General features: G+C 33.7%; 1 protein-coding gene across 1 annotated transcript; it reads right to left on the reverse strand.

The window, feature by feature from the left end:
* Positions 1 to 1657: 1657 nt before the first annotated feature.
* LOC116340036 (transmembrane and coiled-coil domains protein 2) lies at positions 1658 to 20799 on the reverse strand. The gene is made up of 11 exons (XM_031766185.1): positions 20312 to 20799; positions 9972 to 10230; positions 7399 to 7704; positions 6851 to 7274; positions 6598 to 6725; positions 3525 to 3771; positions 3219 to 3345; positions 3050 to 3154; positions 2768 to 2881; positions 2515 to 2690; positions 1658 to 2430 (listed from the first exon to the last, which is right to left on the reverse strand). The coding sequence occupies exons 2-11, from the start codon at positions 10066 to 10068 to the stop codon at positions 2304 to 2306; spliced, it is 1851 nt and encodes a 616-aa protein (XP_031622045.1). The 5' UTR covers positions 10069 to 10230; positions 20312 to 20799; the 3' UTR covers positions 1658 to 2303.
* Between the last annotated feature and the right edge of the window lie 644 nt (positions 20800 to 21443).

Genomic DNA, 21443 nt, shown 5'->3' on the forward strand with positions numbered 1-21443 from the left:
TCTGTTCACCACCCAGTTCAACCATCAAATACTGGTTTGCTAAATTTCGTCGCGGGTGTACATCCACCGCTGATGCTGAACGATCAGGTCGCCCAAAAGAGGCAATTAACCCCGAAATCATTCAACAAGTCCGCCGCATGTTATTGAATGATCGAAAAGTGAAAGTGCGTGAGATAGCTGAGTCCATAGGCATATCAACAGGGTCAGTGGTTACAATTATGCATCAACATTTGCAAATGAAAAAGCTGCTTGCTATGTGGGTGCCGCATTTTCTCAACGTCGACCAAAAAGAACAACGAATCAATGATTCTCAGCGATGTTTGGCATTGTATAATCGCAATCCAAGGGAATTTTTGCATCGATACATCACGATGGATGAGACTTGGGTCCATCACTACGTACCACAAGACAAACGTCAGTCTGCGGAGTGGGTAGGACCAGATGAAAGACCTCCAAAGCGTGTGAAGCAAGATCGATGGGCTGGGAAGGTATTCGCCAGTGTTTTTTGGGATGCGCATGGGGTAATATTCATCGATTATCTCGAAAAGGGTAGAACGGTCAACGAAGAGTATTATATAGCCTTGCTTGACCGTTTGAATGATGAAATAAAGAAAAAACGTCCGCATTTGGCAAAGAAAAAAATTCTTTTTCATCAAGACAACGCAAGACCACACAAAGCCCAATTGACGATGGAAAAATTTGATGAATTAGGATGGGAATTGCTTCCTCATCCACCGTATTCTCCAGATCTAGCCCCCAGCGACTATTATCTGTTTTCAAACTTGAAAAGGTGGCTCGCAGGACAGAAGTCTTACTCAAATGAAGAGGTTGAATGGCAAACTGATGCCTATTTTTGGGGACTCGACAAAACTCATTATTCGAAAGGCATTGAAATGTTACCCGAGCGCTGGGCCAAGTGTGTTCAACTCGACGGGGATTATATTGAATAATAAAAATGATTTTTGATCAAAAATATGTATTTTTCATTGTTAGGCCAAAGACTTATTGAACCACCAAATATTTGCTTCAGTTGAACGCTGAAAATTCGTGTCCACGTCGATTTTATTCAGAATCCCAGAGAGGTATTTCCATTGGTATTGTTGGTTAAATAAGTTCACCATTTCTTTTGAAAAAATAAAATGTTACGAATACAAAATAAAAAGAAAAAAAAATTAAATAAAAATTGCGTCTAATTTTTCATAAAATTGGATTATTTCATTTGTATTTTGGTTCAATTTAGAATACATAATTATTAATTTATATTCTTTAATTTTCTGTTATCCTTTATCAATAACTTAACTCATTTTATCACATTATAAACTGTTTTTTTTTTGTATGCAATGCGCGAAATAATGTCAAAATATGTGTTGTACGATACATACAATGGGTTCAGGTGAAAATGAAAGAATTTCAATATTATTTCTTTCTCTCTCATAATTATGAGCGATTAATTCGTTGTCTATTCGAATTATTGATCTGCTACACATATAGTCGGACAATATTTTGTCATTGCGTGTGTACTTGCATATCTGTATTCAACCATAAAAATTCAATTTCATTAAGCATTTGGTTTTGAGTATGTGTGAGATGATGTTTGGATAATGTTTTTACGTGAACGCCGAAAAGAAAAAGATTGTGATAAAAAAGGAAACGTCAATTATGATCAGATGTATGTCGTTTACATTTATTTCCTCTTCTTTTTTTCTCTCAAATGAATTATTGCTGATTTTCTCATTATAACAAATACATAATATTTTACAACTGGCACCTAATATTTAAAAAAAAAATAAATCTGAACAAAGTTTATTTGTTTCGGTTAGCGCGAACCAATTTTGAGGAAGATGGCGAAATATTTAAATAAAAAAAATCGATTCGAAGATCAATAAAATGCGGACATATCATTCCCATTCTTGCTGTTTATCTTTAAAGTTAATATCATCAATGTTTTTTTTTTGTTTCGCTCTGTACGTATATGTCGTTTTGTATAGCTGTCTAAAGCATTTACAAATTCTTTTATTTTGAATGCTCATACATCCCTTCTTTGCTTGCCTCTTAAATAAAATAAAGTAATCTATAAATCTAATTTGATGAACAAGCGCAATAGTATGTCATTAATTACATTTGTTGCTTCTTTTTGTTTTCGCTCTTGTTCAGATTTCTTCAATCGAATAGCTGCATAGCTGTCGTCTATATATGTGTGACTTTATACGCGGACAATTAGGAAATCTTTTAACATCGTTCTGCATTGAATGATTGTTGCACACTTGCGCCAGTGAATATCATTCAAATTTACTTTGCTAAATTTACTTTACAATTAGCGTCTCTTTCAGCCGCCGCACAATATGTGATCCAACGTCACTAACATCTGGCCATTGTCTAATCACAAATATTGCAATAAAAACGAAGAATACAGTCGTCAAAACTCGCAATCTAAAACAGAAGAAACAATTTTAAATGTTATGTATCATTGGACGAAGAATTTTAACTGAATTTTATCGAATTGATCTCGGTTACCTAGTCTTTAAAAATGGCATTATAATTCCGGCAGCAGTTGCCACCAGCAATAAAACTACTTGTAACACAGTCAATACTACATTAATTAGCTTAACAATAAGTGCACGAGCATTTGAATTGTCGATCCCTTCAACGGTTACATATTGCTGTTGCGATAAATGTTCCATTTTTGAAATCTGAAAAACAAAGAACATTTCAGTTAAATAGCCAAATATGATTTGTAGAAATGAAAGCAGAAAACAAAAGTACTTACTCTGGTTTGACAATTTTCCAAGACTTCGTTTACATCACGCAGTCTCTCATCACTCTGGTATTGAACTTTTTCCTCCATATCTGCTAGCGCTTGCTTTAGATTTTCGATTTCATTCTATAAAATACAATAAAAATTAATTTAAAAAAAAAACATCAACTCATTAAAAACACATCCCAATTGCACATTCACGTCTTTTTAATAATTCACATTAGGAATGCGATTATTGGAATTTTCATGTTATTATTCGAATCATTCAATGATGCGGCAGACGTATTATTTTACCTGATGAAGTTCGGTCAAATCGTTAACTTGTTCCTCGAGTCGTTCAGCGCGATATCGTTCGCTTTCCAATTCTCGTGAAACATCTTGGAATTCTTTTTGGACACTCTGCAAATAAATCAATAAATTGAATGGTTCATATCAATCGAAATTGAAAACAATGTCAACCAACCTCAAGTCGTTCAATGGCTTCTTTCATTTTGGCGCAGTCATCTTGTCTCTCCTGCAATTCGGTTAAAATGGCCTTCAACAGGAAAGCATCTTGTTGATTATTTGTTCCTGAATGGCTTTTACCAGAACTGAAAATTGAATGTAAAATCATTATGTTTTGCGTGGTTGTGTCAATTTATTATGTCATTTTTTTTTTGGGTGGAAAATACATAACATAAAACACAATAACAACAACTAAGACACCGATTTTGAGACAACGAGACAGTCTCGTTGACTATATCTTTCACTTTGATGAAAGTGTACATACCCGCCGCCTGGCATGGAATCACTTGTGACGCTACTGCATTCGCTGTCGTTTTCATTGCTGAATTTTCCACTGCCGGTCCGTGTTGCAGTGGCTGCCGTTGTCCCCGTCGCCGTTCCTCCAATATTCGACGATCCGGTGTTGTTACTGTTGCCCAGCGTTGACGATTGAAATTGTGTTGAGTTTTGCGCTTGATTATTATGCGTTCCAGTCAAATCGAGTGTGTTTAAATCGGGATCTGTGTACCAGGCTTCAAATTAAAATCGATTGACATTTGATTAAAAAAACAACAAATTCTCCGGATAAAACACAAATCGCGAAATACAACCAAAAGAGATAAAGTATGTTTTATGTATGTTTTTTTTTTCTATATATGTTTTGTGTATGTGAATGAATGAGATTCAAAATCACCGCAGCCAACAATTTAATTTATATATATATTGTTTGTGTGAAAAGACATAAAAATCACAAAATGAACGAAAATGGCTGCAGCCCATGGGCTCTTTTTAAATACTAAATTCATACTTTTTGTATCTTAAATGCATGTATGAATGTTACACTGAAAACACAAAGAACGTAACGATTTATCTCGGAAAATTGTGATTCAAAAACTCCCCGAATGGAGTGTGAAATTAGCACAAGAGTTTCGGCACTATAATGAGCGACTACATTCCAATGAAGGCACAAACCAAATTTATATGATGCAATTGTGTGTCACTGTTGTAATGAGAATTGAAAAAAAAAAATTTTTCTCTAGCCAACAATTGTTAACTTGTAACAATGTTCGATTATACTTATTTTCATACTTGCAATTTTAACATTACCGTTCAATAATGGTGAGCGTGAACGAGAGAAAAATGAGCGGGGAATCATGGAGACTAGCACGAGAAAATCATATCTATATTTTTTTTTTATTTGAATTGTCTTTATCATTTCGTTTCTATTTTCGTCGTTTTCTCTATTGTTTCGATTCTAATTGCCTTTTTGGTTGGATATTAACGTTGTGTTCACCGTGAGCTTTGTTATATCTATATATTCAGTTTTGCTTATTTCGTTTTACAAAAACGAAATGGAAAATAAAAACAAAACGAATCGAACGCTATTGATTTTTATTAAACAGGTGCTGTTACATTTATTACCAACTCTAGTTAAAGTTGTGTTAATCAAATTAACTAAAATACCACGACACTGATTATGCAGACTTAGGTGTTGTTTTGTTTTTGTATTGTTTGGGTTTTAGTGGGGAACGTGTGTTGGCAAAATAGGCATAATTAAACTCAATAAACACAAAAAAAATGATACAAAACGAGCGCAAATAAATACGGTTTCAATCTTTTTTTTCGAGTCTATTTTTATTAATATAAGGCGGAAAAGGGTCAATTTGTTAAGTTGGTGTGTGTTTTTGTGGTTGAGTGATACTTTTTGAACTATTTCAATATATAACTACATTCTAAAGCTTTGCTGTTGTTGTTGAATATTACATTGTCCACTTGATTTACATCATTATACAACGTCTACAAAACGCAGTGCGTTTCAGTTTCCTTGTGTGCACCAAAAACTACAATTCGATTTGTTAATATTTTTACTCTACTGTGTACTAGTGTTTGTGTGCGACAGCAACTGAGAAAAGTAGATAGAGCAAGAAAGTGAGAGATATTGAATCAATGCCAACCAATGCATTTTCATCATTTGTTTGTATAGTTGCTTGTGCATGTGTATGACTGTATGTACGGAATATCGTGAGCATTTGTCGAAACCATATGTGAATTTTGATAGAATGCATATGCAATTGACTATGCTATTTCTCATTTGACGACAACAACGACTACGACGACGAAGACGACGAAATGTTGATGTATAAACCAAATGTGAAAAATCGGATCGAGGACGGTATACGAACGTAACGATCAATTGACTCAAGGAAGTTTCCGAAAAGAATTCTATTGAAGAATTCTTTAATCAAGATGAATCAATTTCACGAATCATTAAACTGTTTCATTTCATTTCTCATTTAAAAAATGAAATAAAAATATGTTCGAATAAGCAAAAGCATAATTTGTTTACCAATAAGCTTTGATGAAAAAAAAAATAAATGAAAAAAAGCGTGTGAACATGGCCTTGATTTCGGCAACATTTTATTTTATTTAGAATTTTTTTTTTCTTCTTTGTGAAATGTGAGTTCTGATAAGAAAAACGAAGCGACGAAATCGTTTCTAGTAATGAATGGTTGTTGTTGTTAGTGAAGAAGCACTTGTAAAAGACTGAATAACAAATCGAATGGCACAAAGTACACGACGAAAGAGTGATCGGGGTTTCTAAATCACATCATATGTCAAATGTCATTCACATCAATTACTCTTGTTGCTCTTTGTATATGCCTTTTCATTTTTCTGTATGTGTTTTTGCTTTGCTTTTACACGCATGAATGCGTCAAACATAACAATGTCTTCGATTGATTTATCAACAGTTTGGAATTTAATCTTAACATAGTATCAACAATTAATTACGGCTCTTTGGAAATCACGCTATCGGTCAATGAATTGAGAGTGAGTTAGGGTCGACAGAAAAAAGGAGAGAAGAATTTCGCGCGATATATGAATGTTGGTTATGAAATGAAATTAATTGAGAGTATGTGTCAGAGTAATTTCATGCATTTTAGCTACGATTATTTTAAATAAAACGTAAATATGAATTATATAATTATCAAAAAAAAAACTATTGAATGATGGTTGTTTTTATAAAGTTATTATTTCTCTATTGAAATGTATTCATCAAAAGCTTGCCGACATTGTTTCATTAAAATTACATTGGATGTGTACAGCTGTACATTAAATGGAATGTGAAATATTTCAAATACTTTTAGGCGGGTCAAATAACTGGATTTTAATGAATACATTTGTGAGAAAGGTTGTGTTTGTCTGTGTTTCGATTATAAAAAAATTCCAATGGTTGTGCGACCCATTTGTTTTTTTCACATAACCAATAGACAGTTTTGGCTAGTAAAGTTTATAAAATTGTACAATAAAAGCATATCTACAATTATTTTACACTACATCGAATTTGATAAGATGCTTACTTGATAATTGATTGATATTGTCGGCGCTTCCGAACTTATTTTTGATGAGATGAGCGAATTCGCGTGGTTTTGACATGAGGCTACCGCCGAGCCCAGTGATGCCGTCACGAACATTCCCACCAACATTTCTATGGAAATAGAAAAAAGTCGGAAAATTCATTGTAAGATGCATAAGAGATGCGGATGCTACATTTAATTAAATCCTGCTCATTTCAAAGCCACAATGTTCGCTATAAAAATGTTTAAAACTTACTTTAAACCTTGTCCCACATCTCGTAATACTTCACGCGGTTGCCGATGTCCAATTTGACGTTGATTTTGTTGTATTTGAAGATCTTTCACTCGTTTACTATAAGTTTCAAGTTTCTTTTGGAGTACTGATATTGTGTGCGCACTTTTTGTGTTTTTCTTTTCAAAAACGGCTTTGATACGGTGTAACTGTTGTTTATCTGCTTCAGTATTGGCTGCTAATTTCAGGTACTCGTTCACATTTTCATCGCGAGCCGTTTGTTCTTTTCGTATTGATTCACGTGTGCATGCAATTTTTGTATTTAGACGATCCATTGCTTGACCACTATTCGATCGATGATGATGATGATGGTGATGGTGACGTCGTTCCATTGTCGATGTGTTCCCTTCCAATTCATCCAAAAGAAATGACTGATAGCCAAGTTCCTCTGAAATGGTATGAATACAAATAATCAAAAATACTTCGAAATATCAGATAGAACAATTGGATCAGTGATAAAAGGTCATAAACATGTTTTTTTTTTTAAATATGAATTAGTTCAAATACGTTACCTGACAGTCTTGAATCATCCATTGTATCATTTTGTTCGCCACCAGTGATTACGGTGCTTGCCGATACAGTGGCGGCAGTCGTAGCAGCATTGGCACTATTACCGGCAACAACAGCAGCTGCTGGTGACGTTATATTCGCTTCATTTGTAATCAGCATTGTGTTTGCATCAGCATCACGTTCCCATGTCTTATCATTTGTGCTGCGTTCTCTGTCACGACTTCTTCGATTCGTTGTTGATGGGCTTTGATTACGAAATCTCAACCCACTCCCTGATACGGAGTCATTGCTATCACGATCTTTTGACACTGCAATTTGTTGAGGCGATGATACAGAATGACAAAAATAAAAAAGATACGTCAGTTAATTGACACAAGCTTACGCAAAACAGCAATAACATTCAACTACAAACTTTGTTAACGAACATTGTTTGTAACACACACGCACACACGAGAAAAAAAAACAACAACAAACATTTGCGATTTGAACTGAAAACTATTTTAGACAACTTTGCCAAACTTTCCAGCCAACCTTCTAAAACTATTCTAATTATAATTTTGGAATCTTCTCGCATACGCATCATTCATTAAGAAAATTATAATTTCGTAATCAGAATCATGCACACATCCATGTCCGAATGGTTAATGGTCTTGTTACTTTTCTCATGCAATTTGCATCATCAACTTTTTCCATCTAATTTTATTTAATGTGAGCGTTATTTTAAATGGCAGACCCTCGACCTTTCGTACACGTACTCTATTGTTAAACTCTTATTTTTTCTATAAATTTTTATTTTGGTTCTGATAAAGAAAAGAAACATCCAAATCATATTTTTTTATCAAGTTGCATATTTTCAATGATGTATTCTTTTAAAATAAGTGCAAAAACTGAAACACAAAGTGTAGCTATAGCATATATGCATGATCAAAGTATTACTACTTGCATTGCAGGATAAAATATTAATATTTAATGAGATAAATAAAGAATAGAGCGGAGAGACATGGTGTAAAAGTTATATGCATAGCGATCCAAAAACGTCATATTGTCCATTGATGCAAAAATGCTAAGAGCAAGTGAAATTATGTAATTTGTACTATAGTTGAATATCAGAGATAAAGATATTGAGAATGTGCTTGGAGTTAATTAGTTGAAAAATAGTCACTTCATTAGATAAATTGAAATGAAACCACTTCGAATTTTATAGAAGAGCGCTCATTCAACTATACGTAATATGATCCATATAAATGTGAGTAGACACAACTTAAAACAAATTAAACGAAATACATAGTGCTGCTGCGTTAATAATTTTCGAAAAGTTCAAATGTGAGTTAGATGATTATTTTGTGTTGCAAGTATCGAACAACACCAAGATGTAGTGCTGACGATTAAATAAAACATGTGGTACATGATGAATATATTGAAAACAATAAAAAGAAACAAAAACCTGACATTCATGAAATGAAAAATAATGGACAGCACGACAGAAATTAAATGGAATAAATATGTTCGCAACCAAAAATTGGACGAAATATATGCAATATAGATAGTACTACCAAAACATTTACAAAACATGCATACCAAAATTCTACAAAAATTAACTTAACCAAAATAACCAAAAGCGAAATAAAAAAAAACCAAAAAGTTTTATTGAATCATGATAATAATATAATAAGAAAAAGCATGTACTTTTTGTATGTTTTGATTTGTTTCTATAGTTGTGCAAAGGCGCAATCGGTCTCGCAGATGAAGCATAAAACGTGATCGGATAAGGTCGCTGTGTTTTGTTTGTTTGTTGTGTCGCTATACAAAAAGGCTACGGTGATCTATATGGTTTATGGTGTATTTTAAAAACGATAAAGAATTGATGGTGTCACGAAAGTTGTGATTTTGGTGAAAAATGTCTATTCTCTTTTGTGAATTGTGCGTGAGAGAGAGAGAGAGAAAGAGAGAGATTGGTTTTCACGCAGTCAACGAATTCAGTACTGAATTTATCGCAAACGTGTGGTTGTGTGCGAGATTTGTGAACGGTATGGAATTGGTTTACTCCGATTATGTACAATTCAAATTGCAGGTGCTGTGCAGAAGTAGAACCTCTCAACAGATTCTCTCTAGTTCAATTCAATATCGAAAGTGAGAGCTGACAATAACACGCACACACATATATAAATACAATATAAATTCTCTTTCGATATAGATATTCGTGTTCAGGTGGGATTAAGTGTTCGTGCTCCTTCAATAAATTGTTGTCGCTACAAGGTGATTTGTTTGTTTAGTTTGCTCGATATTCCATTCGAATTGTCGTGTTGCTGTGTTTTTTTTTTTTTCGTTTTCAAATGTTTGTGATTAGTTTTTTGTTTCGTTTAAATTCCAACGTACAGATTGAAATGGAGCGTGAGCTTAAGACTTTCGACAGATGTACACACAAATGTTGGAGTTTATTTTATAAATCATGTGTGTGTCTGTGCTAATGTTGCGAGAGACAGCGAGAATGTGTGTGTGTGCGTGTGGTTGTTTAAATTTTCTTTCGTACACGCTGTGCTGGGAGTTTAGTATATATTCGTTTGGTACTATTTACTTTGATCAGATCGACAGGGAGACGGTGCACGGCTCGATGGTTTGCTACCGCCCAATAGATTCTGTGTAGATGTTGAATGGACGTGCAATGTGTCCATCGTTTTTGGTTTTCATTCAATTCAATCGATTCTTTGCATTCGAAAATAATTCACACCGATTCGGTTGATTGAGTGCTTCGATATGGCTGACTATTCCTGTCTTGGGTCACTCTTTCCACTCGACTCGGCTACAAATTATAAAAACAGTCCCACACCGGATATCTGAAAAAGAAACAAGACAAACAAATAAACACATTGTTGATTTTTAAATAGTTTCAAGTATGTTTGATTTTGATGTTTACTCGAAGAGAAAAAAAAAATTTATTTAACAAAAAAAATTCAATATCATTGAATGAATCACAGCACAAGTAGAACGCAATCGTAAAAGTCTTTTTTCTCTGATGCGATAAACATGTTCCATTGTGGATAGTTTGAAAAAAAAAAAAAACATTTCATTTTAAATAAAGAGCCATACAATTCTGATGTGTCAATAATGCAAACATTGCGGAGAAGTCGTAAAAGATATGCATTTGTTTGTCAACGAGATTTCCTTGAAATAAGTTGTCATCGCACGCGTCATGAATTTTACTTCTGATAAGTGCACTTTTATATCTCTCAGACATACACACACACACGCGCAACATACAAACACACCATTGAATAATATAGGTTTTATCGACCATGCCATATTAGTGGCGCGGCCTGTATCGATCAGTATGTGCAGCACGATGGACAACTGGCCTAGATCATCATCAAAGCCATTGTTCAATTTTCTGCAACGCAATTTGACTCGTTTTGTTCTGTCAATGTTGTTGTTGTTGTCGTTTTCTTCTTCTTCTTCTTTTTTTTTGTTGTATCGTTTTCAGCTGCAAGCTATTCATAATTAATATGTTTGCTACGATCAGTTATAATACCAAAACACAATACGATTTGGCGCCATAAAAATGCCACTTAGTAAATACAATCTTATAAATGCGATTAATTATGAATGTTTAATATGGAAACCGATGTACGGCTATATTTAGATTAGACGCATTTGATAATTACAAATCGAATGTATCGCTATTTCAGCAATGCGTTAAATAAGTGTATGTGTATATTCCGTTTTCAGTCAATATCGGCATGCCAATGGATTTGGACACACGATTAATATAAATCGCATTCAAATTGCCAATTATTTGGATATAGAACTATATATTTTAATAATCATCATTTGATTTCGATTCGTAATTTTCGAAAAGAAATATGTGTATAATTTCGATGGGTAAAAAGCTATAGTATATTGTACATTGAAATTGTGGTGCTATTGGTGTTGTTGTTGCTGCTGTTGCATGCATACATGCGGGCTTTGAATGCCGTTGAAAAATATTACACAGACGAAAATCAGGCCTATTAATATCGGCCGTCATGTGTTGCAATAAGCAACAACTTTTGCACGCTGGCGACAGATAGTGAAATCAAACCCAAAACACTCGCAACACACAAATTGAATATCATTCATAAAAAAAAATAATAATAATAATATCTATATAAAACTTGTGGAAAACATGCTACAGCTCAATGTTTTGTTTGTGTTTGGCGTCCGCGTGTACGGCGTGTAGCACATGTCGTATACTATTTATATATTGTTGTACATGGAGAGATATCAAATGTGTCATTGTGCTTTTGTGCCATTGATCACGATTAAAAATCATGATTTTACCATTGGTTACCTGCAACTCTCAATTATTTAATATTATTATTTTTATTCACTCTTTTGTATGTCATGCTGCCTTTTTAAAAGCATTGACTGTCGCCGCATGGATAACTAATATACATATAATAAAACCGATTCCAATAGCATAAATCACGAATAAAATTCCGTCGAATCAAAATCGCATAATTTATGCAAAGAAAAACATTTTTTTTCTCCTTCGAATTTCGTAAGAACGTTAATTTATGCTTTCAGCAGTAGCATTTTATGGGCTAAAATCACACACAAGAGCCATGCAAATATATAAATGCAAAGTGCTGAAGGAAAACCAAACATTTTTCTTGCGACCCAGGAATTTCTTTTTTAAATATCTATCAGCCCAATATGTTTTCTTTACTCTGTATACTTCATTTATTATACAGCGTTTGATCTCACAAAAATAAATCTTGATCTTGAAAATGTTATACAATTATCACAATACCAAAGCGTGATAAAGGAAATGCACTCAAACAACAGATAGAGTTAGAGAAAATAAGCGGTAGCACAAGAGGGAGAGAGAGAGGAAAGAGAATTAAATAGAAGCCATTTTGTTGTTGTGAGGAAATAAACAAATCGGTTTTGGTATTCAAATCTGGCACTAAGTATTTATGCATTCGTATGTTTAGATGCATCAAATAGTAAAATTGAACTTTTAAACGAAATCCATTTGCTTTCATTGCGATAATAACTAAAGCAGCGCGATTATAGAAACAACGAAAAAGCACGACCGCGCACAAAATGTAATAAAGACAGAAATGTGTAAGTGAGTGAAGTGTCGTAAAGTTATTTTTGTTAGAAATGCATTCGTGTAATGTAATTGAGTTGGCACGATGCACACAGCAAAAATCTAGGACCATGACACGTGTGCTGTGAATGAGTCAGCATGTGATTAATGAAAATGATGTTTGCTCTTTGTATTCGTGGTTCCGTCAAAAAAAGTTCGGCTATGTTTTCTTGTTTGCGTCGTCGTTGGTTCTTTCTCTTTTTTTTCCTGGCGCGAGACGACGCTTGTAATTGAAAATCGCTAAGTAATTTGGTTGCCGGAAACAAAACCGTCTCTCTCTCTCTTGTTTTGTTTTCTCTCTTGTGTTTGAAATGTATGAATTAAAGAAACGAACGTTAACATTAATATTCCAGCATTGAATTATTAAAATTCAATGAATGCCTCGCAACAATACTCTATTTATACATATTATTCTTAAAATCAATATTTACAGAAAAGCTCACGAATCGGCCGTATTTGACGACATTTGGTCGCGGTCACAAATGAACCAAACGATCCAGAAGCAAATTTATAAAGTTCTAATTGAACGATTTCAAGTCGCTGTCGACGCTGTTGAAATAATTTGTTTTTCATATTCAGTCTATTTGCGTTTGACATGTTCAAGCCTCTTTCGCATTGTGTTTGTGCCGGTTTGAATGAGAGCGAAAGTTACACAAACTATTAAATCAATAAAATTACACTATTTGATATTGGGGACATCGAGCTTATGCTGCATTTATAGTTGTGAGGCATGAAGCAAAAAAAAAATATAATAAATGGAAAAAAGGCGCGGTGTGCATACACCAAATCAACAGAACCGTCTTTTTACCAATCTCACCGAACCAGAAGAAAAATTGCCAACGATGAAAAATAAAATAAACAGAAAATGTCTTCATCATTATTCATTTGTATTTGAGATGTTGAGAATCTTACATAGCGATAGTTGAAGAATGATTAATTTTGTTGAAAGCGATTTTCAACACATGGTTGATTCATTGTGCCATTAGTCAAGCAGGAACGATTGGAAGAATAAAAATTTGTCACTTTTTAACTATTTAATGGTCTTAACATCATGTATTTTTGGCATGAAATGTATTTGTTTATCATAAAGTTGCCGCAACAAGAGAGAGAGAGAGAGCGTGGAGGAGAGGGTGTATGTGTGAAAATGAGCGAGAACCAAAGGCAAAACTGTGCAGAGACAAAATGCAATTAAGCTGTTTAATGGATGGAACAAGAACAAAAACGCATACAAATACACTGTAACATTGTAAAGTGGCAATTATGGATATGGCAAGTTAGAAGCAATTGACGCACACCCAAAGAACGATACAACATATGACCCATCCATAAAATAAAATAAACAATAAAATATAATATCAAAACAATGAACAAACAAAAATATTGTATATATCACATGGTGGCTGAGGCATGCAAAAAATCCCGAATTCGGTTTAAAAAAAAGATTCGTATGCGAAGGTTCTGTTCAGGTTGTTAAGTGTAATTTACAGTTTCCTTGTTGTTGAAATTTATGAATGTCAATCATAAAAAAACACACAAAACGAAATTAAATTATCCATCGTCAACGAAAGAGACTCTTGAACAAAGAAGGCATCATCACACAGCAATTACATTTTCATTAGAACTATTTTCATTTTACACATTTTTTTTCGGAATTTTATTTGGCCAACTGTAATTTGAGAGTGTTAATGGTCTTTGTAAATGGATTTGGCATTCATGGGCTGCTTCAACTACATAAATTCCCTTAAAACAATCACTCGACGGGCTCAGAGAGTCATTTCAATGAGAGAAGTGAGCGAATGATAACAATCAAAACCACTTGAAAAGTGAACTTTGTCGTTGGCGACAATTTTTCAATGATTTCTGAATAGTTTCCCATTTGATTAGTTCACGGCAATTAAGCTTGGACAAATCAATCAATGTTGAAAAATATCGGCTAACATATTCTCAACGAAAATCGGAAAGAATGTGCCTAAACAAAATTCTCTCGTTTGCTTGTGTCATTGCATGTAATTGATTCAATTAATGAAACTGATTAGTTTTTATAGGAAGCATTGACGTCGCCCGCACCCGCATTTTTAATCAAGAGGCATGGTCAAAGTGCGCGCGGCACACAATGTCGTCTATTATAATTTAAGAATATCTTGATTTTATTCAATGAGGAAGCTCCGAATGCGCGAATTCAAGAATAGAAAATGACGAATGGTTTGTTTATTAGACGCGCAATGTCTGACAAATCGCCTTCAATTGCAAAATTTTGAGTTATTTTTTGGTTCAATTGATTGGCAAATCTGTTATGTATTTAAAATCAATTTCGCATAAATTGATTGATTTGAAGAGATTGGAGCCCACTATCTCGTCAATATGCTTTGGAATTCGATTGAGAATTCAATTGGATCGGCAAATTGAATCGAATTCAATGTTGTGAATTTGTACACTATGACATTTTTTAACGATTTACCCCATTCGAATACGAATCATAAGTGGCACATAATGAATAATAAAGAAAGATAAACATATATCACAAGAGGAAAAAAACCGACAACACTTTACGAATCGCAAGTGTTCACACCAAATTTTGCAACACATGTAGTCCTCAAGTGAGCCCAATTTATTATTTATCTGAATGATGAGACATTTCTCAAAATATCATTTACAAGTGTGATTGTAAATTGAGATAAAGATAAAGATATTATTTGATATTTGGGTGCAATTTATTTTAATTTGCAGATACGGTGGTGAATGGTGGCATCAGGTTGATGACATACTCACAGTTTTGGCGATATAGAAGGAAAGTGTATTCAAAAATGTGCACAAATCAGTTCAATTTTATCAAATGATACCTTTCGGTTCATCTTTAAATCACTCTCTTTCTCTGAACCGAGCTGGGTTATTAATAGTTTTCAATATGTGCAGAAGAATGCGGTGGTCAATTTCAAATCTGGAAGATAAATTAATCAAATGCATGCTATTTTTGGCCACATAAGTTATGACTTGATTGAGTTTTGACCAAGAAAATAAACGGATTACATCACTATGTGCATATGTGAGTTGCTGACCACATGTCTGTTCACCATGACACCATGTTCAACAACATCCATGCGATTGAATTTCTGATTTTCATCGGATTTCTGTTAAAACGAAACGTTCCATTTTTCTTGAAATTATGTGAACAAACAGAAAAAATTTTTTGCACACATTTCATAAACACTCTAAATGTTTACTACTTTTTAGCACCATTTTTTTAAAAACTTTATAGAATGCTACACAATTCATATGTGTGTCGCACAATTCAAGTGTAAATATTTGCGTGCAATGCGTTTTGGCATTGACATTGTACACAAATTGATACTGTATATGTAGTAAGTACAAGTGTGCGTGGAAGAGTGAGAGGGAGAGAGCAAAGTAAACCGTAGCAGAACGAATTCAATTCACCTTGTCAACATAAAGTAAACTCATGCATGCGATCAAAAGTTTTCTCTGGTGTGTTTACTTACATTTAAAATGCCATTCTCATCTCATAATATTTATACAATTCTGGGTAATGTTTGAATTAACATTTCTCACCGCTTTTTCATTCTACAATCGACACTTTGTAATGCGATTTTTTTTTGCGATTACGAGAGCTCGCGCCAAAGAATCGGGTTAGAATATCAAAAATGTCGATTCATTGATGAATGATTCATGCTATTTGAGGAATTTACACTGTTTAATCAGTTGAATTGTTGCTAATTGATATTATATGGGATGGGATGAATGGCTTATTTCGTCATCATTCGATTTGTGTGTAACAATCTTGAATTTGATTGTAAACAAACGAGCGTTTTTTTTTGTGTGTGTTTGTTTTACGGAATCCAAAATGAGTCAATTTCAGCCAGAGCTCAAAGTTCACGTATGCGAAATGGAAGCGAATGAGCAAAAATGCGCGCGCGAATCAGATGAACACATAATGATGAATAATGCATATATATTCATGTTCGTTCTCGTTTTTTTTTATATTGCGGATGAAGACTGTCTTCTTCTCTCATATGACGACGGTGTTTGACCACATTCCATGTGCACGCATACACTATGGTATATACATAAATGTTCGTATGGTTCGATGACGAGATTGGTATACATGCATGGTAAACGCCCCATACATATTTATAACCAAAGTATATATCTAAAATATAGCGGCAACAACAAATTTATAGCAATAGAGCGTACAAAAATCGCGTGCTATTGCTACTTAGCGCCCATGCATACAAGAGAGAATCGCCTGACAGATACGAATGGTGTAGATGAACCGAAAAAGAAGGTACACAAAAATATATAGTATAATTCCATATCAATACATGAATATGATGAATCATCCACATAATCTTCGATCAAGTCAAAAGGATGGTTTACCTTTGAATGGCAGAGAAATCGCTTCCAACATGAACATTGTGAATAAGAGCAATACTTATTCGTGGAACAACAAAAAAAAACAGAGATTGGTGTTAAATGCATTTTTACGGGTTAAACATCTCGAATCGATTCGTGATCTCTAGAACCATTGTTTTAAAGTGTAATCGAAAGAAAAAAACAATCAACAATATCACGAAAAAATGAAAAAAAAAAAAAATTACCGAAATAATTTTCCAAAAAGTTTGTCAATGATAAACGAAATATAGCGTATTAATCGACAATTTGCGGCAAGCAAATGATAGTCACGGCTAATAATTTATTATGGACAATAAATATGAAAAAGCAAATTGTACAAGCAATAATATACTTTCCACATTTTCAGTCGTTGTATTTCTTTCTGCGTATGGTTTTTGTTTCATTCATTTATTTTATTTCGTTTCTCCTATATGTATATATGGCGGTGTTGTGTGTTTCGTAAGCTTGCTCATGGGTTTTAATGCAAAGATATAAAATTGGGTGAGGTCGCCAGACATATTTGAACCATTGTTCGGCATTGTTGTGCGTTTTCCAAACCAATCCATTGCTCTCTTTCTCTCGTTCTCGCTCTCTCTCGCTCTCTCTCTCTCTCTCTTCTGTGTCGCTCATTGTATCTCGTTCCCTTTTTAGCACATTTCATATACACATATAAATGCACAATAAATGCGATACACGGACTTGGACAACCGATTAACATTAATCATCTCAAATCGAAAATGCAATTCAAAAAGCGGGACTGTAAAATGGGAAACGAGGCAAAATAACAATGCGAGAAACAATGAATTTCAAACGGAATGATATTCAGGAAAAAAAGAGTAAAAAAAACACCGGGATACACATGGAAAATGGAAATGGTTTTTCGAGTGAGAATAATAATGTGTGGTATCGATAGAGACACATGATTGCACGAAATACGACATAGTATATACTTTTATTTTCTAAACGCATTGCATGTACTTCTTTGTTGCCACTTCTTTTTTCTTTGTTCGTTCACTTCTCTTGTCTTTCACCCTATTCATAATAATTCCCGTCTTTTCCTGTAGACTTTCTCTAGGTTTATATCTAGCAGTCGTCAGCGTGTGTTTTTCACATGGCATTTTCACACCATTTGATTATTCGGCCGGGCTCATAAATACTCCGCAAAATTTGATGCAATATTAAAATAAACATGCCGTTCATTTTATGGCTATATTTGAAAAAAACATCCGTATTTAATTGCATTTATATATGCAATAAAATACGAAGAAATGCGAACCATACTCAAGTCTCGAAAGTTTGTGAGTGTTTTGATAATAATATATAGATTACACAAGCCGATAGCGAAGAAGAAGAAGAAGAAGAAGATGATGATTATGAAGAAAACATATATGCCATGATAAGAATACAAAGTATGTGCGTTAATTGATGGCCGTGGTCAATCTCCGATTTCAATTTAGTATCTACGTTACATTTGTTATCAATTGGCGAACAACCAATGAATCAAAAATCGTTTTGCGTTTCATTTCCTTTTACACACATTCACTAGAGTACTTGCGGACTTTGTGCCGCATTCACTCACTCAATCAACCGATCCCAAAACTGAATACAATCACTAGTACATCTTATATCTTTTACCATTTAATGAATGACACTTACTGTTCTAGTATCAGCTTTCTTCACTTAAATTCCATTCGTTCTTGTTCTGAGTATTTGTTTGTTGGTTACATATGCGAAATATAACGACACAGATTCGTGTGTGCGGAAAAAAGTAAGAGAATTGATAGAAAGAACGAACAAGAGATGAATGGCACACACAGTGTCGGTGTGCGTCGTTCTAATAGATAAGCAATGTATCTATATACAAATAAAATGAAAAGCAAAAAAATATATATATATTCGCAATGCTGTTGTATCACTTGGACTGTCACTTAGTCGGTGTGTCTTTATATCTTGGTTTTTCTTCGTGATACTATACTCTCATTTTCATCAGGCACACACACACACACGAGTATTATTTTTGTCAGCGATGATATCTGATTATCGACAATGGATTTGAGTCATTTCCCATTTCAATAAAGATTGCATTTTTTATTCAATTGCGTTTTGGGGACTTTTTCACATATATGAAATGACTCACTAAATATGTGTTTTGTCTTCTTAATCGAGAGTGATATCTAGTCATTTTGAATTAATTTTACACACACACATTGTTGGCGTTTTTTTTTCTCACATCGCACATCAATTCAATCGCTTTCTATCATTTACTTATCAAATAATTTAATTTAGATGTTTTACATGGGTCAAAAGCGCACATTTCTCTCTATTATTGCCAATATCTGTGTTTATTGATAAAAATAAAACGGTTGATGTGCAAAAAAAAGCGCACGCTCGCAATTTGATTCTTGTGATTATGTATTGTTGTTGTTAAGTATTTTGTTTTTCTTCTCTTTTTTTCATATCGTAGTTTGTTTTATTTTATCTTAAATTGCATTTGCTTTGGCGCTTCTTGGAATTCACCATACATAAAAATGCTGGTGATGTAAATAAAATTGTTATGTTTACTTGGCAGCAAGAAAACGAAAGCCAAAAAAACAAGTCGTTTTCTTTCTCTTTCCTCGCTTGGTTCGATTGTGCCGCTATGTTGTTGTCTCAATGGAGCGCAACGCAATGCGTTAAATCACACTTTGTTATTTCTTTTCTGTAATCAGTTGATTAGTTTACACCGAAATTATGATTGTTTTACGATGCGACTATCAATTGGCGCAATAATCTTAACAAATGGAATGATGAGTGTTTTGGGCGATTTACAATAAGTTGGTTTGTCCTTGATTTTCGATGGGATTAATTGATAGATAGGTTCATACGTACGTATTGAAATGTGTTTGTTTTTTTTGTCTTTGTGATTATTCAATGAAAAAAAGAAGTTCACATACACTTTTATTCATGGCGTAAAACCATCTTTTTTCAAAAACAAAAAAAAATATACGAGAGAAACACATTCAAATTTAAATGCATTTGTGAACTGGCAGACAGTATAATTACACTTTGATGAAAATTATTTCCGGATTCTTCGTTCGGCTTCTTTTTTTTCAGTTTGTTTTGCTCACTTGTGCCAACGGAACTAAGTAATTTCGATGATACTGTATCTCAGTGCAATCGTAGGAAAAAGAATTTGCATTTTGGTGGAAAACAATTTCTTTCGCTGTGTTCTCGATTTGTATCACCACCACGCGATTCGATTTGATTCGTACAAATGCATACACAATCACTGTATATCTTCAAAGGACTTTAATGTATGACAGTCGAGACAATTAGTTAGCTCAAAATCATTGTTTATAATTCACATCATTCAAGTGCTATTTTACACATCGCATGAAACTTACATCTTCTTCTATTTTCCTTTCCGGTAAACTCGCAAACACTTCATTCACAATTAACAGCACAAACAAAAACAAAAAAAATATATATAAGCGATTCAAACAAACACACACAATCCTTTCGGTTTTGATTTTACCGTGTTCTTCACTGATTCTTCGTCCAAATGATTTTTGACTTGATTTCCTTTGCACACATTCTGTTTCACATTTCTGTTTGTCTTTTACTCAATTGTCAACATTCATTTTTGTGTGTCGAGGGGCGAATATCGCGTGTATCTCTATCTTTTTTTTGTTTAAACAATTGAACGATTGGTGCAACGAATTCCTAAATCCAATTTATAATATCTTTAGAATTATATCGATGGATTGTTGCTATTTTCATTTTATTCAAATAGTTATAGTTTCTTTTATCGTATTGATAAATATTCAAAAATGTAAATAAAAATTAAAGAAGCATAAATAAGTTGGTTTTCTTTTATTATAACAATAAATGACAATGTGACGATCAAACTAACTACATTTACTAAGCGATTCGTCGAAATATGAATTATGACTGACCTGCATGACAGCAGCAAGCAGAACAAATAGACAAAATGTATATTAACAGAGCACACACAGCATAGGCAGCAGCAGCAGCAGCAGCAGCAGCAGAAGCAGCAACACACACATACACACATACATCGAAACCAATACCATTCCGTCAAGCCCTATTGTGTATCATATTCGCACAGAAGTGTAGTTAAGTCTGTCATTGTAAGTCGATACTACACACACAAGTCAAAACGAAATATCTTATGTCGCTTGATTCATACGTATGAGTAAATAGCTCACAGTCAGGCGGCGAAATCAACTCAACACAACCGCCTTTGTGTTACATAACACCAACCACATTCAAATTGAATAAATCGTTTTTTGCATGAAATTTAATGATTTTTTTTTAGATTTTGAACGATTTTTTCTCTAAATAAACGGGTATTTATGTGAAAAAAAAAGAAAATTTGGTGAATTTTATAAAATGCACAACGTTTTTTTTACTATTTTAAATTTAAAAAAAGAATAGTGTCAAACAACAATTGCTCATGTAAACTCGACATTATTCAACGAGCCGTCAATGGAACGCAACCGAAAGCAGCCGCTT

Source organism: Contarinia nasturtii, unplaced genomic scaffold (assembly GCF_009176525.2).
Source record: "Contarinia nasturtii isolate CC-2019 unplaced genomic scaffold, AAFC_CNas_1.1 Cnas_scaffold_630, whole genome shotgun sequence".
Classification (NCBI taxonomy): domain Eukaryota; kingdom Metazoa; phylum Arthropoda; class Insecta; order Diptera; family Cecidomyiidae; genus Contarinia; species Contarinia nasturtii.

Excerpts from the sequence above, each read along its gene's own strand:
- LOC116340036 (XM_031766185.1), bottom strand. The coding sequence starts at position 10,068 with ATGGACACATTGCACGTCCATTCAACATCTACACAGAATCTATTGGGC. Across the intron at positions 7,705-9,971 it reads TCCCTGTCGATCTGATCAAA|TGTCAAAAGATCGTGATAGC; the intron begins GTAAATAGTACC and ends AACAAATTGCAG. Across the intron at positions 3,155-3,218 it reads AAGCCATTGAACGACTTGAG|AGTGTCCAAAAAGAATTCCA; the intron begins GTTGGTTGACAT and ends ATTTATTTGCAG.